The 12,695-nt window shown below is 35.7% G+C and overlaps 1 protein-coding gene across 1 annotated transcript; it reads right to left on the minus strand.

Moving 5' to 3' along the window:
* Positions 1–5,110: 5,110 nt before the first annotated feature.
* arl4cb (ADP-ribosylation factor-like 4Cb) lies at positions 5,111–6,691 on the minus strand. Its single transcript, XM_077215205.1, has one exon. It carries the CDS (start codon positions 6,319–6,321, stop codon positions 5,743–5,745), a length of 579 nt encoding a protein of 192 aa, XP_077071320.1. The 5' UTR covers positions 6,322–6,691; the 3' UTR covers positions 5,111–5,742.
* Between the last annotated feature and the right edge of the window lie 6,004 nt (positions 6,692–12,695).

The following is a 12,695-nucleotide window of genomic DNA, read 5'->3' on the forward strand; positions in this document are numbered from 1 at the left end:
GGGTAAGATCTTTTTTTTAAAAAGAAATTAAAACTTTTATTTCCGCACGGATGCATTTAATTGATCAAAAGTGACATTAAAGACTTTTACATTGTTAATACATTAAAATCAATGCTTTTATTTCAACTTTCCATTAATCAAAAAATCCTGAAAAACAAAAACAAATGTTTGCACAAAAAACTTTAAGCAGCGCAACTGTTTCAATATTGATAATAATAAGAAATGTTTCTTGAGCACCAAATCACCATATTAGAATGATTTCTGAGGATCATGTGACATTTTTTCAGGATTCAGAAAGTTAAAAAGAACATGATGCTGAAAACTCAGCTTTGCCATGAAAACAAAATACATTACATTTTAAAATGTATTTGAATAGAAAACAGTTGATTACATTGTAATAATATTCCACAATATTACTGTTTTTACTGTATTTCTTTTATAAAATAAATGCAGCTTTAGTGAGCATAAAATACTTCTTTCAAAAAACATTTATGGCAAAAAAAATGATGCCACCAAACCTTTATACAGTAGTGTACCTTATTATTGTGCTGTTAAAGATCTAGCTGTTAATGAGAAAAATGGTAAATATATTACTTGAGTAAGTGGAAGTTATTGATTTGTGACATTTTATTTATATGCAAGGCATTTGATCACTAAAACAGTAATACAGTAAAATTTAACAGGGTAAACATAAGGAAAAGCAGGACCTTATGTGTCTGGGGCTTTCCACGGTTATTATTGTGTAATGAGTTTATATTGTTGAATAAAAGAGAGGCAGGAAGTTCTTGTTGCACAATGACAATTCAATTCAGGAACATTTGAGTTCAGAAAAACTGAGAAATACAGACATCTTTTTTATTTTCAGTGTAGGAAATATTTAGCAAGTGTGCTTCAAAAATATGAACCCACAGTATTCCGCAAAGCAAAAATTGTCAAACATTGTGCTGCTGAGTTTGATTCAGTAGAACAGGGGCACATTAGGAACAAGAATCAGATAGGGTGGGACAGAGAAAGAGAGAAAGAGAACAATAGAGAGCAACAAAAAGTCGCTCCATTTCCATCTGAAAGGAGTTCCCCAGCTTGGGCCCTCTCACGTTCTCAAGGAAAGAAGATGTGGCATTGAGATGTCTGCATAAAGTAGTACAAAACAGTCTGTTGCATGTCTGCATTCAGTGTAAATCTACCAGCGATCAGTTCATTTAAGATGATTTTTTTTCCATTGTTTTTTTGTTTCATCATTTTTTTGGTCAATTTACGGTTTTAGCCATTAAACTTATTAGCAAAATTGTAGCATTAGAATTGTATAATTGGTTAAAGCTGTAGACAGAAAAGGTTAGAAAGTGTATTTTTCACACTGATATATTAACCAGTATATTATCTATATCTCATGGCTAGACAGAAACATAGTATTTTAATGTTTACTGATTGGCCCCATTGACTTCCATTGTAAGTGCTTCACTGTAACCCAGATTTTAGCTATTTCTCTTTTAAAGAAAAGGGGAGACATATCAAAAATTATTTTAGCAGTAATCAACATTATGCCAAAAGTAATGCCGATTTAGGTTGAAGCTGAAATTTTCCTTTTACAATTTCCAATGTTATTATCACAAGTGTTTCATGTTATCAAATGAATATATAATTTCAGCTTAATCATCTGATGCTCTAATGTACCAAAGTTATAGTTTAGACATCCTACTAAGCACAAACAATTCAACGATTGTATAATGGCCTAAAAACATAAAATAGTAGAAGAGGTGGGTGTGGGATGTGACCCAGATTTCTCCCCAGAACAAAAAGTCTGTTGGGTGTAGCTGCTGTTTCACACTCATCAAACATCCATTTGTGGTTTCTGTTACGATGATACAAAGTCAAGGCTTAAGAGAGGGAAACCTTTCAAAAGCCTTTTATGCCTGAAGGATGTATAAGCTAATATTTAATTTCCAGCTTTCTGAATAAAGAATAAAGTCATGTATCATGGATCTTTTCTTCATTGCTCTATTTTCCTGAAGGCCGTGTGGATCTTCAGTAGTTCAGTTCTGCTCATCGGTGCAGTGGACTGGTGATGTCAAACGCCTGTTTGTTTATTCTGAGTCTGACAGGCACCCTTTGTCATTAGATTAAAGACCTAATTAATTTGTCTCCTCATGACTGCTACTGCAATGTGTTTTAGATTGTTTTCACACTTTGTTTCTCACAAATTAATTGCTGTATTTTGTGCTGGGGGAGAGGTGGGGTGTTCCAGAGGTCTCTTTCTCTGAAGCCTACAGTAAGCATAATAGCAATTATACTGTATATAGTAAAACAAAAAATCTCATGCTCACCAAAGCTGCATTTATTAGATCATCAAAAATACAGTAAAATCAGAAAAGGAAATCTACAATTTAACATACTTAATGTTTTCAATTTAGCCTATCTTTTAAATTGTAATTCATTCCTGTGTTTAATCCTAAACTGAATTTTCAGCATCATTAGTCTTTAGCATCACAGTCCTTCATAAATCATTCTGTTGCTGTATGCTGGTTTGCTAAGAAACATTTCTTATTATCAATTTTGAAAACAATTGTCCTGCATACTTAATATTTTTGTAAGAATTTTTTTTCAAGTTTCTTTGATGTAAAAGAAAGCATTTGCTTAAAATAGAAATCTTTTGTAACATTATACATGTCTTTACTCTCACTTGATCAATTGAATGCATCCTTGCTGAATAAAAGTAGGATGAATAAAAGTCAGTTGAGAGGAGTCATAGCAGTTTACAACTCAAGTTTTTCACTTCAGATATTCTGATAAATGTCTCTATCAAGCTGTCTGATCATAAATAAGCACAACTGTCCCAAGCAAAGTCTGCATGTGCAGCAAAGCATGCTGGGAAAGGAGGGTTACCTGACTCTAGATCCAATGGCAGAGTCCAATCCACAGGGCTGGATAAGGTAATAGGCAAAATAAGAGGTTTGAAATCTGCTGTTGTTTTACTTGGATTACTTGTTGATACTGTTTTCTCTACTGACACTACATTGACATTCGGGAAAACCCATGGTAAAACGTCATTATGAGACTGTTAAATGGAGTGTATTTGCACATACATGCAAGTTTATCAATGCATTGGGAATGTAAATGCTAAATGCTTTTTGATACTTATTTTGTGGTAGAACTAGCCTGATGGTCATAGAGGGGGGTTGTGGGACTCACGCTGTACTTCTCTCTCCCGTGAGAGGGAGGTCACAGGCATTGATTTGCAGCCATTTACTGAAGGTTTCTTCTTTCTGTTGTGCTATTCCCTCAAGGAACCTGGCGATATCCACCCACCCACCCTTGCCCCGACACAGACACACACCCTTTATGTGTCTCAGTCCCCATCCCCCTCTTGAGGGAAATGTAAACAGCTTTCCCCTCCTCCGTAGATTTCTCACTCATATCTCACATCTTTCTTTCAGGCACCTTCAGTCTCTTGCACAATTTACACATATAAGGCCAGATGTGCATTGACTGACAGAAGGGCAACATTTGGTTCTAAGATGGGCCGCCTAATAGCTTCATGAATTTATTTGCACATACTAAACTATATTTGTATAAAGTCAAACTTCAAAACAATAAAAGCCAACAGAAGCCCAAAACGCAGCTGAGAAAACAGACCATCAGCATGTTCCACAAGAGAAGGAACACACAATTTAAAACATACACACATTTACAACATCTTAAATGTTCTTAAACAATCTTTAGGTTTCTTCTGATTTGGACAGAGTTTGACACTCATATTTATTTATTTATTTGCTTCAAATCATAAATCAACTTTTCTTTCAACAGTTTTAGTTCCAACACTTGCAGAACAGCAATGCAATAATGCGCGTACTGCAGAGTGGAAACGTTAAAATGCTCTGTTGCAGTTTTTAACAAGATTTTTTTCTGACTCAACAGTTGCTTATTTTTGTCACCATTTCTATCTTTGTAAGAGGAAATTCCTCTACAGTTTAATCATGTGAGACATCTCGGCTGAAACAGTTACTGACAGAAGATTGAGAGAGATTTCTGGAGTTTTTGCTGACCTCCATCTTTACGAAGGTGTGTTGAATTGACTTGAATGTAAACAATTATATACTCAAAATTGTATATTTTCGAGTCAATATTCCTCAAGTCCACATTATGCATTCTGTTAAATACTGCTGGATACTGGGCTAGTAAAACAACTATTGCTATATAACATGGTCCTGAACTTAACCTGATAAAGTTAAATATTAAGAACTAGTCTTCATAAGACATAACAAAATGTAAAGATCGCCTTCATGACCTCATTATGGCATAATCTTCTGCTCTCCATTTGGAGGTGCACAGGGAATTGCCTTCTGTCCTCACAAAAGCCTCATGTGAAACCTGATCTTCATCAAAGTTTCATGTATAGTGAGTCTCTTATCATATCACCATCAAATCAAGACAAATTACTCTTACCAGCTAAACCTTAAAAAATTCTTATTTTTTCAGTTTGTAACCACAAAAATATTTTTTATTATACTTGTATGTTTATTTAGTGTGAATTTATGGGAAATTTGATGAGTAAAGACAACGCTCAAAAAGCAAACACATATTATTGTATAATTACTAGTATACTATTTAAAATTGAATCTAATCCTGAGTTTTTAGGCAAGACCGTGGAATTTCGGTATAACTGTGGCTGTACGTGACCAGCCAGTTTTCTTAAATGGGATTTCTGTATAGACTGACCATCTCTTCCCTCTTGGGATGAAACCTTAGAGTTATATGGGATAGAAAGACACCATTGTCAGCATGGCTGGAAAGGGGGCTTATTCTCTTGAGCTAATATAACAAAGAGCATGGGTATCCAAATACACACTAGTTGTGAAAAACATCTTAAATTTAACGCGTGTGTGTGTATGTTTGTAGAAAACTGTAAAATATGTAGATAATATCAAAGGATATCAATTCACCTATCCATACAATGTTTGTAAATTTTGTTCACTTCAAGTGTGCTGAAGGTAAATATATTCCTGAGAGTAAAAAAAACAACAACATAAAATCTGAGGTGCGATTCATCCATACAGCTGAGCTGACCTCACCTTTTACCCTCAGATCGACATGCAAAAGTACATGAGAAAAGAAGTTTGCTTTAACACATTTTAATTAAAAAATACTTCAGGTTTCATTTTGACTCTGTAATACACTGACAGTTTAATATCTGATCTACAGTGTTGTACACTACTATCTTGGTAAGAAAAAAAGTGCTTAGAGGTGGACCGTGTTGCAGGCAATGCCATGTCCATCACTTGAGTTCCTGTATCTTCATGAGGTCTCATATACTCACTGCAGGCTCTGTGAAGTTACAGTAATTTTGTGAATTACAAGGTCCTCAAACCCCAATTTCCTTCTGGGATTTTGAAGCTACAGTTCTTGATGATGTTCTTAGAAGTTCACTCTCTTCCATGAGAGTCAAAATAAGATATCAAGCATTCCATGAAACGTTACAGCGTTTTTCACAGTGCTTCAGAGAACTCCTTCAAACTGATGACCAGGCTATGCAAATAAATGGCAGCTTAATCAGGACCAGCCCTTTTATATTAAACAAATCATTTCCATTTTTTTGGTTCACCTGCGCCATCACAATCACATGCATCACAAATCCAGCTCGAGAACAACCAACCATTCAGATGAATGTCAACAATGCAATGTTGTAATGGCAAACCCAATGACTCAGGGAATCAGCAATGGAAAAAAGGCAGGTTCAGGCTAAGAAAGTTATCGCTTCTTCTTCTGTTTGAGGCTTTTTCGTCTTTTGACTATCATTTCATACAGTTTGTCCATGCCTTCGTGAAGGCCCTCACCGATGATGGCACAGGCCGGTTGGATGTGGTATGTAGTGGCAGGCGTGAGCTCCTGGAGCGCGAGCTGTTTCTCTATGTCAGCCACAGACAGAGATTTCGGCAGATCCTGTTTATTAGCTATGACTAAAAGCGGTGTTCCTTGGTTTTCAGCAAATTTTGTGACTTTATGGAGCTCTGTCTTGGCCTCCTCCAGTCGATCCACGTCTACTGAGTCCACCACATATATAATGCCATCAGTGCACCTACTGTAAGATTTCCACAAGGGCCGGAGTTTCTCCTGCCCACCAACATCCCAAAAATGACAGCTTATTCCTTTGGCCGTGCCATTACTAAGCTTGATCTTTTCTGTGTTGAATCCTATTGTGGGTACAGTGTTGACAAACTCGTTGAATTTCAGTCTGTAAAGGACCGTGGTTTTCCCTGCGGAATCCAAACCAAGCATCACTATATGGAGTGACTGAAACGCGGATATATTGGAGAAACTGTTCCCCATTTTGATCTCCTCGTTAGCAAGGGTAAAACCAAAGCAGACCCCCTCGGCACCAGCGATTCGACCAAATTCAGACGGGATGTGATGGAGTGATCATTGCAGTGCGCGTGAGATCTCTCGTGCTCGGTAAACACTCCTCAGTGAGGGGAGAGTCTCCGCAGTAACAGCTTACATCAACATTCCCGACACAAACTGCTTCAAATTCCTCCAGACGTCTCGGTGTTCAGTCTCTCCCGGTGGTCGTCCACATCAGCGATGAATGAATGTGATCAGAAATGTGTTTTAGACATATTACGAACGTGTCTACTCACGAGGTGATGGACACAAGCGAATGCATGATAATGAATGGAAGCCAGCAGTGGCCCTGCAGCAGCTGCTCCTCACACTGGAGAAACTCCGCCCGCATTTCATGTGGAAACTGACAAAACAAACCCCCTTTATGGCAAGCCATTTATTCCTTTAAACTAACTAGTATACGTTTTTGTTACTAGCAATTGTATTTTTAAACACTTGGTAGTCCACGAATGACTATCTTTTTCACTATTAAATATTAGACTTTTAGATAGGACTTAGCCTACTTTTTAATCACTATAGCCTATAATAATTCTTTGTTTTTACAGTAAAACACATTACATAGACAATTTGAGTCTACAAGAAAGCCTTCATAAAAACATTTTGTGCTTAAATAACAATGGAATAGGCTAATTGGCAATGAATAATTTAAAAACAATAACGCACACACAGAATGTAGGCCTACATTATTTTTCAATAATTCCATGGTCCCTCATTAATTAAGTCTATGCCTATATCTAATGAATAATAGGCTAGATAGTGATTTTGAAAAGTACCTTTTAGTAAAAAGTTCTTAAAAGAACAATGTTCTCCTTTTTGTGGAAAAACATTTTAATAGCTTAATCTAAATAACAATTTTACTCTATAAAGAACCTTCTGTGCAAAGGAAAGGTTCCGTTTCTTCATGGAACCATCGATGCCAATAAACCTTAATTTTTAAGAGTGTACGGCCAGTAATAAAATTTAAGCAAATAGTTCACTACTAGTTGGTTCTAAGGATTAAATGTTAAAATGGTTTTCCACACCACCCTTCCTCAGCAGTCTGTGCACAGGACACAGGTTATTCCTAGTTTTCATGAAGCTGTGTTGCATTCATAAAGAAAACAGGGTGGGTCAACAATATTCTATCCCGATTTGTTCAGAAACACGTTAGGAACAAATGCTACATTTTAGACACGTATTTCAACATTCCCTGAAATCATTTAAATAAGATAGGCCTACTTAGGCCTAGGATTCTATAATTCCACAGCAAATTTGAATAATTATAGCATAACCAACTACCTCTTCAAAGTGATTAAATTTGTAATTCGTCTGGCCAAAACAATTTCTAAAACGAGCGTTATCTCACAGTCTTAGCATATCTCAGTTACATAAAAGTTACATTGCGGATATTGTTATTGTTGGTATGTAGCGCCACCTGCCGTTCATAGTAGGTACAGGGTGTTTATCAAAACCCAGCCTTTCAAATTGACCCCGGAAAAAAACACGGTCAATAAAAAAAAGAGTGTATCTCTGTGTACACAGGCCAGGGACTGTTTGTTAAACTTTATTGCATTTGTTAACATTGTAGCCGGGGCCTCTGAGACCAAAAACGTAAGCAATGTAGGCCTAACACGTTTCATGGATGAGTGTTGTTGTGGCATGCTATCAAATAAAAAAAAAATTCTAAAACCAGTCCTCATAAAATTGAGAAAAGTCATTAAGTCACTAATTCAGGCGGGTAATTAAAATTGTTGACAAATCCATAGGCCAAAGTATTTATCAACATATCGGTGCAATTAGGCTATTAAGAAAAGGAGCACTGAATTGGCAACTATAGACTGAAAAGTTAAAAGCACTTTCCGAATTTTAATCAGACCTACTAAGAAATATCTAATAACCCAAAGGAACCCGCATCAACAACACAAAAATGGCAAAAGTTTATTTTACATATGATAATCATTAATGTCAGGTTTAATTAGGGTATCATACAATTATTGCTCATTGAACACAACTCAGATACGGTTTACTGGGCAACAATCTGAGTGTCAAGGGATTGTCTTTACTGAGTAAACCTTAGGTTTACAACTGTGTGTCCACTAGATGGCAGATATGTGATGGAATTACTAGGAATGAGAATTCCTTATTTTTACCCATTTGCCTATTTAGGTAGTAAGAAAATGACTCAGGATGTATAACATTCAATCATGAACTATTTCAAAACTCCATTATTTTTTAGCATTATATAAAGAGAAATAAAAATGAAGCAATGTACGGAGGAAAGTCATTTGACTTCGTCTTCCTGAAATGAGGGGAAAAAAACCTCCAGTGCTCACTCACCCAACTGAGGAACAGTTTATTTATGGCATATCACAGCAAATGCAGACACATTCATAAACAGACAACTTGCGTGACTGTATCTTTGGAATAGCAGGTACAACTGTATAAAATCTTCACAGTTGATTCTACATGTTCATTACACAAATAGGGCTGTTGCTAGCTGGGTGAAAGGTGGTGATTATAGGGGACCCTGGCTTTAGGCCCCGAGATTTAAAATGAGGGGGACCCCGAACATTATTTCATCTGAGGGGAGCCCCTCTGCTCCAGAACGCGATTTCAAGGGGGCCCACAGCAACAACCTGCATCGGGGCTCCTGACACCCCAACCCCCCCCCCATCCTCCTGACTGTTTACATTCGTCAAAATTTCTCTTGGGAGAGCCTGTCAAGCAGAGAGAAAAATGATGCTGGAGTGATAAGACTGGAATTTGCACATAATTCTTGACATTTGTAAAACTCTCAGTAGCCACTGCAAGAAAATGAACTTTGAATGCTGTTCAAGTTTACAAAAGGACTGCAACAAATATATTTGAGTGAATATATATATATATATATATATATATATATATATATATATATATATATATATATATATATATATATATACATACACACACACACACACACACACACACACACACACACACACACACACACACACACACACACACACACACACACACACACACACACACACACACACACACACACACACACACACAAAGCTAATATGAAGGATCTGAAAAATAAAGACACATCAGTTTAACATTAAAAAATTAACCTTTACAAATGTGGCTATTCAAGACAACTTGATACCACATAAGCTCTTTGGAGAACAGGTCGACAGACATGAAAGAAACATTATTTTCAGCATGTCAGATGCTGGTTAATGTATAATTTACATCAGAACAGTATCCTCTCAGAATGTGCACAGTAAATGTGTAACAAAATCTACTGTGACATGTTGTACAAGGCATGGCAAAAATATGCAAACTATATACAGAGATGTAGAATAGGATGCTAGCATTTATTTACCACAGAACAAACAAATAAATAATATAATACAATTTTATTTTATTAATGCATTAAAACTTTGAATGAACAAAGTGATTTTTTTGCATTGATAAAATAATTGATAAAACTACAATTTTATTAACAATCTATGCTGTTTGAAATGACAGCATACACCCTTGGACTACAGAGGCCGCATGAATAATTAATACTGGCTACATTAACATCAAACAATGATAACTGGTCATTTTGTCAGAGAATTTAGAATTTTCTCATTAGGGACATTTTACTTAGAGCTAGACCTATACTTCTAGCTCCACACACTTTAACTCGTACTCACCTCTTGAACGCAAGCTTCTCCCACAGGCGAAAAAGTTTTGACTTCCGCTACGCAACAAAGTGGAAATTTCGTGAGCTGTGAATTTCAGTTTGAGCAGATTCAGCAGAATAAATGAAAATTACATTACAATTGCAGTACAAATGATGGCCTTCAGCCAGAAACCTTTAAGATTAATGTCGTTTATCAGAGGAAAATGTTAGCAAAAGGGAAACACGCTGAAATAAAGTAACGGCACTAAAATGGTCAAAGGAAATGTTCTCATCACCTTCAGCCACTAATGGCGAGTAAACATTTTATTTGTCAGTTGATGATCAGAAGCTTTTTTCTTTCTTTCTTTTTTTACATGTGCTGATGTGTGCTTAAGTTTAGGCTATATTTCGCTACTTTCTCTTATACCATTACTTAAAATTGAAGTATAGTCTAGGCCTTCATAAACAATAGACACTTAGAGCAAAGTGAAACAGGCAGTTTAGCATACAAGTTAGGGTTATAAAACAACACATAAAAACAAAAGAGAAAAATGGTTACAATAGGGCTGCTCGATTAGCCTATGGCAAAAACCAATCACGATTATTTTTGGTCAAGATTATTTCACGTAATTATTGGTGGGCGATATGATCATAGTCTTCACGATCGAGTAATTTCAAACATCAGTGAAATTTCACAATTATCGATACTTCAGGAAAAACTAATACTAGGTTAACTAATGTAAAAAAAAGGCCTCGAAACAATCACAGAAGACAAGTAAAGAGTCAACAATACAATAACAAATAAACCAATTTCAAACAAAACGGAAATAAATACAACAGAACGAAAATACTAATTCAATAAATAGTGTTTTAAATTTTCATAAAAGATAGCCTACTAACAGTTGTAGTTATACGTAATAGACTACAAAAAATAATAATTATGAAACACTGTAAAAAAAAAAATCCGTTAAATTTACGGGGAAAAACTGGCAGGTGTGGTTACCAGAGTTTTCCTATTAAAAATACGGTAGCAACATTTTAGGTTTTACAGACTTTTAACCGTGTATAATTTTACAGCAATAAACCGTATTTCATTATCTGATATAATGTTAATTTACTGATCTTTTGACGTATTAATATCTGTTTTGTTCCATTGTAATACACTGACAGCCAACAATCGCAAATGAAAGGAGCGTCAAATGATCAGTCAAAGCTCATCATGAGCAGCTCTTCCACATTCCACATGGTAACATGTTGAAATTTAAAAAATGCAATAAGCATTAATTTAACAACATTATATGTAACATAAAACCCTAATGTACATAACTGATTAGAAAAAATGTAAGAAAATTATGCAGAAACAGTTATTTAAAAAAAAATAGGCCTACATTAAATGTGAAGTGTCACGCAGGGAATTGTGGGAATGTCAATTTACATTTCTTCACTGTAAATTATACAATGACTTGTTCTTTTTCACTTCCAAAAACTGTAAATTTAATGGTATTTTACAGTAAAATTACATTAAATGTACCATTATATATATATCACAGTTATTTACCGTATATAGTAAGGAAACTTTCTGTTAACCAATTAACAGTTTTCAGTTTTAACAGTCTTTTACCGTTAAAATCACGATATTTTTTTACAGTGAAGGTAAAATTAACACTATAGGCTATATGACACAGCATAGTCTGTACACATTAAATATAGATTAATCCCTATTAAAGCTAAGTTATTCAGTCAAGATCAGGAGTGATTTGCCTTTATCATTTGTTGTTTGATTATCATTAAAGGTGCTCTATGCGATGTTGGGTGACGTCACTTCTTGTTCGTCTCTTTGGTCGTGTGTCGGCCATATCAGAATTCAAGAGATTTTAATTTTAACGTTAGTCGTTGTCATAGACATCCGTCCTCTACCTAACTTCCCTCTTCATGCTTCTCCACTCCCCACACCCCAGGTTGGACCAGTTTGTTTTTGTTGCCATTTGTGGAGCACTGTCTACAGAGACCGTGTTTTTTTACGGTGTGTTCAGGGGACAGGCAGCTACTGGATAGTGAGGAGAGGTTTGCAGTATGTGACAAAAAACGTGTGACATCGCTTAGAGCACATTTAATGACAGACTGCATCATGTGTATTAGGCTGCTGTCACTTTAAAAGCTAATGCACAAATCCAATATACTGTTACACACACATTTTCTTCCTCAACTCTGTACATTTACTTAAGACATAACCCACTGTGTTAAGGTAAATACTTTCCAAAAAGGCATTTTGACTTTTTTTTGTGTGTGTGTGTGTGTGTACGCGTTTAGGTGTGTATCTGAAGCCCATTTTCTTATTTTCGTTTGTGTACACAGAAAGCCACCTGGGTAACAGCGGCATAATGTGCTTTTAATAACACTGTTTTTTATTAAACACTTCCCGCAGTTTAGCAACAGTAGACTGCAGTTTACAATACTTGCGTATGGCTGATTTGGATGTTAAGTTTCGGGTGGAATGAAAGCGTTCTGTGATGGAAAGAAAGGTGCCCTGGCCTGAAATGAATGTGGCAGCGGCACAATAATTGTTTTACCTTGATTATGTTGTTTTCATAATCGTTGGAAGCCAAAATTGAAAATCAATTACAATTAATCGTACAGCCCTATATTACAGTATTAGTGAAAATTTTTT

Source organism: Siphateles boraxobius, unplaced genomic scaffold (genome assembly GCF_051911475.1).
Source record: "Siphateles boraxobius isolate OS27281-9 unplaced genomic scaffold, OSU_SipBor_1 7, whole genome shotgun sequence".
NCBI lineage: Eukaryota > Metazoa > Chordata > Actinopteri > Cypriniformes > Leuciscidae > Siphateles > Siphateles boraxobius.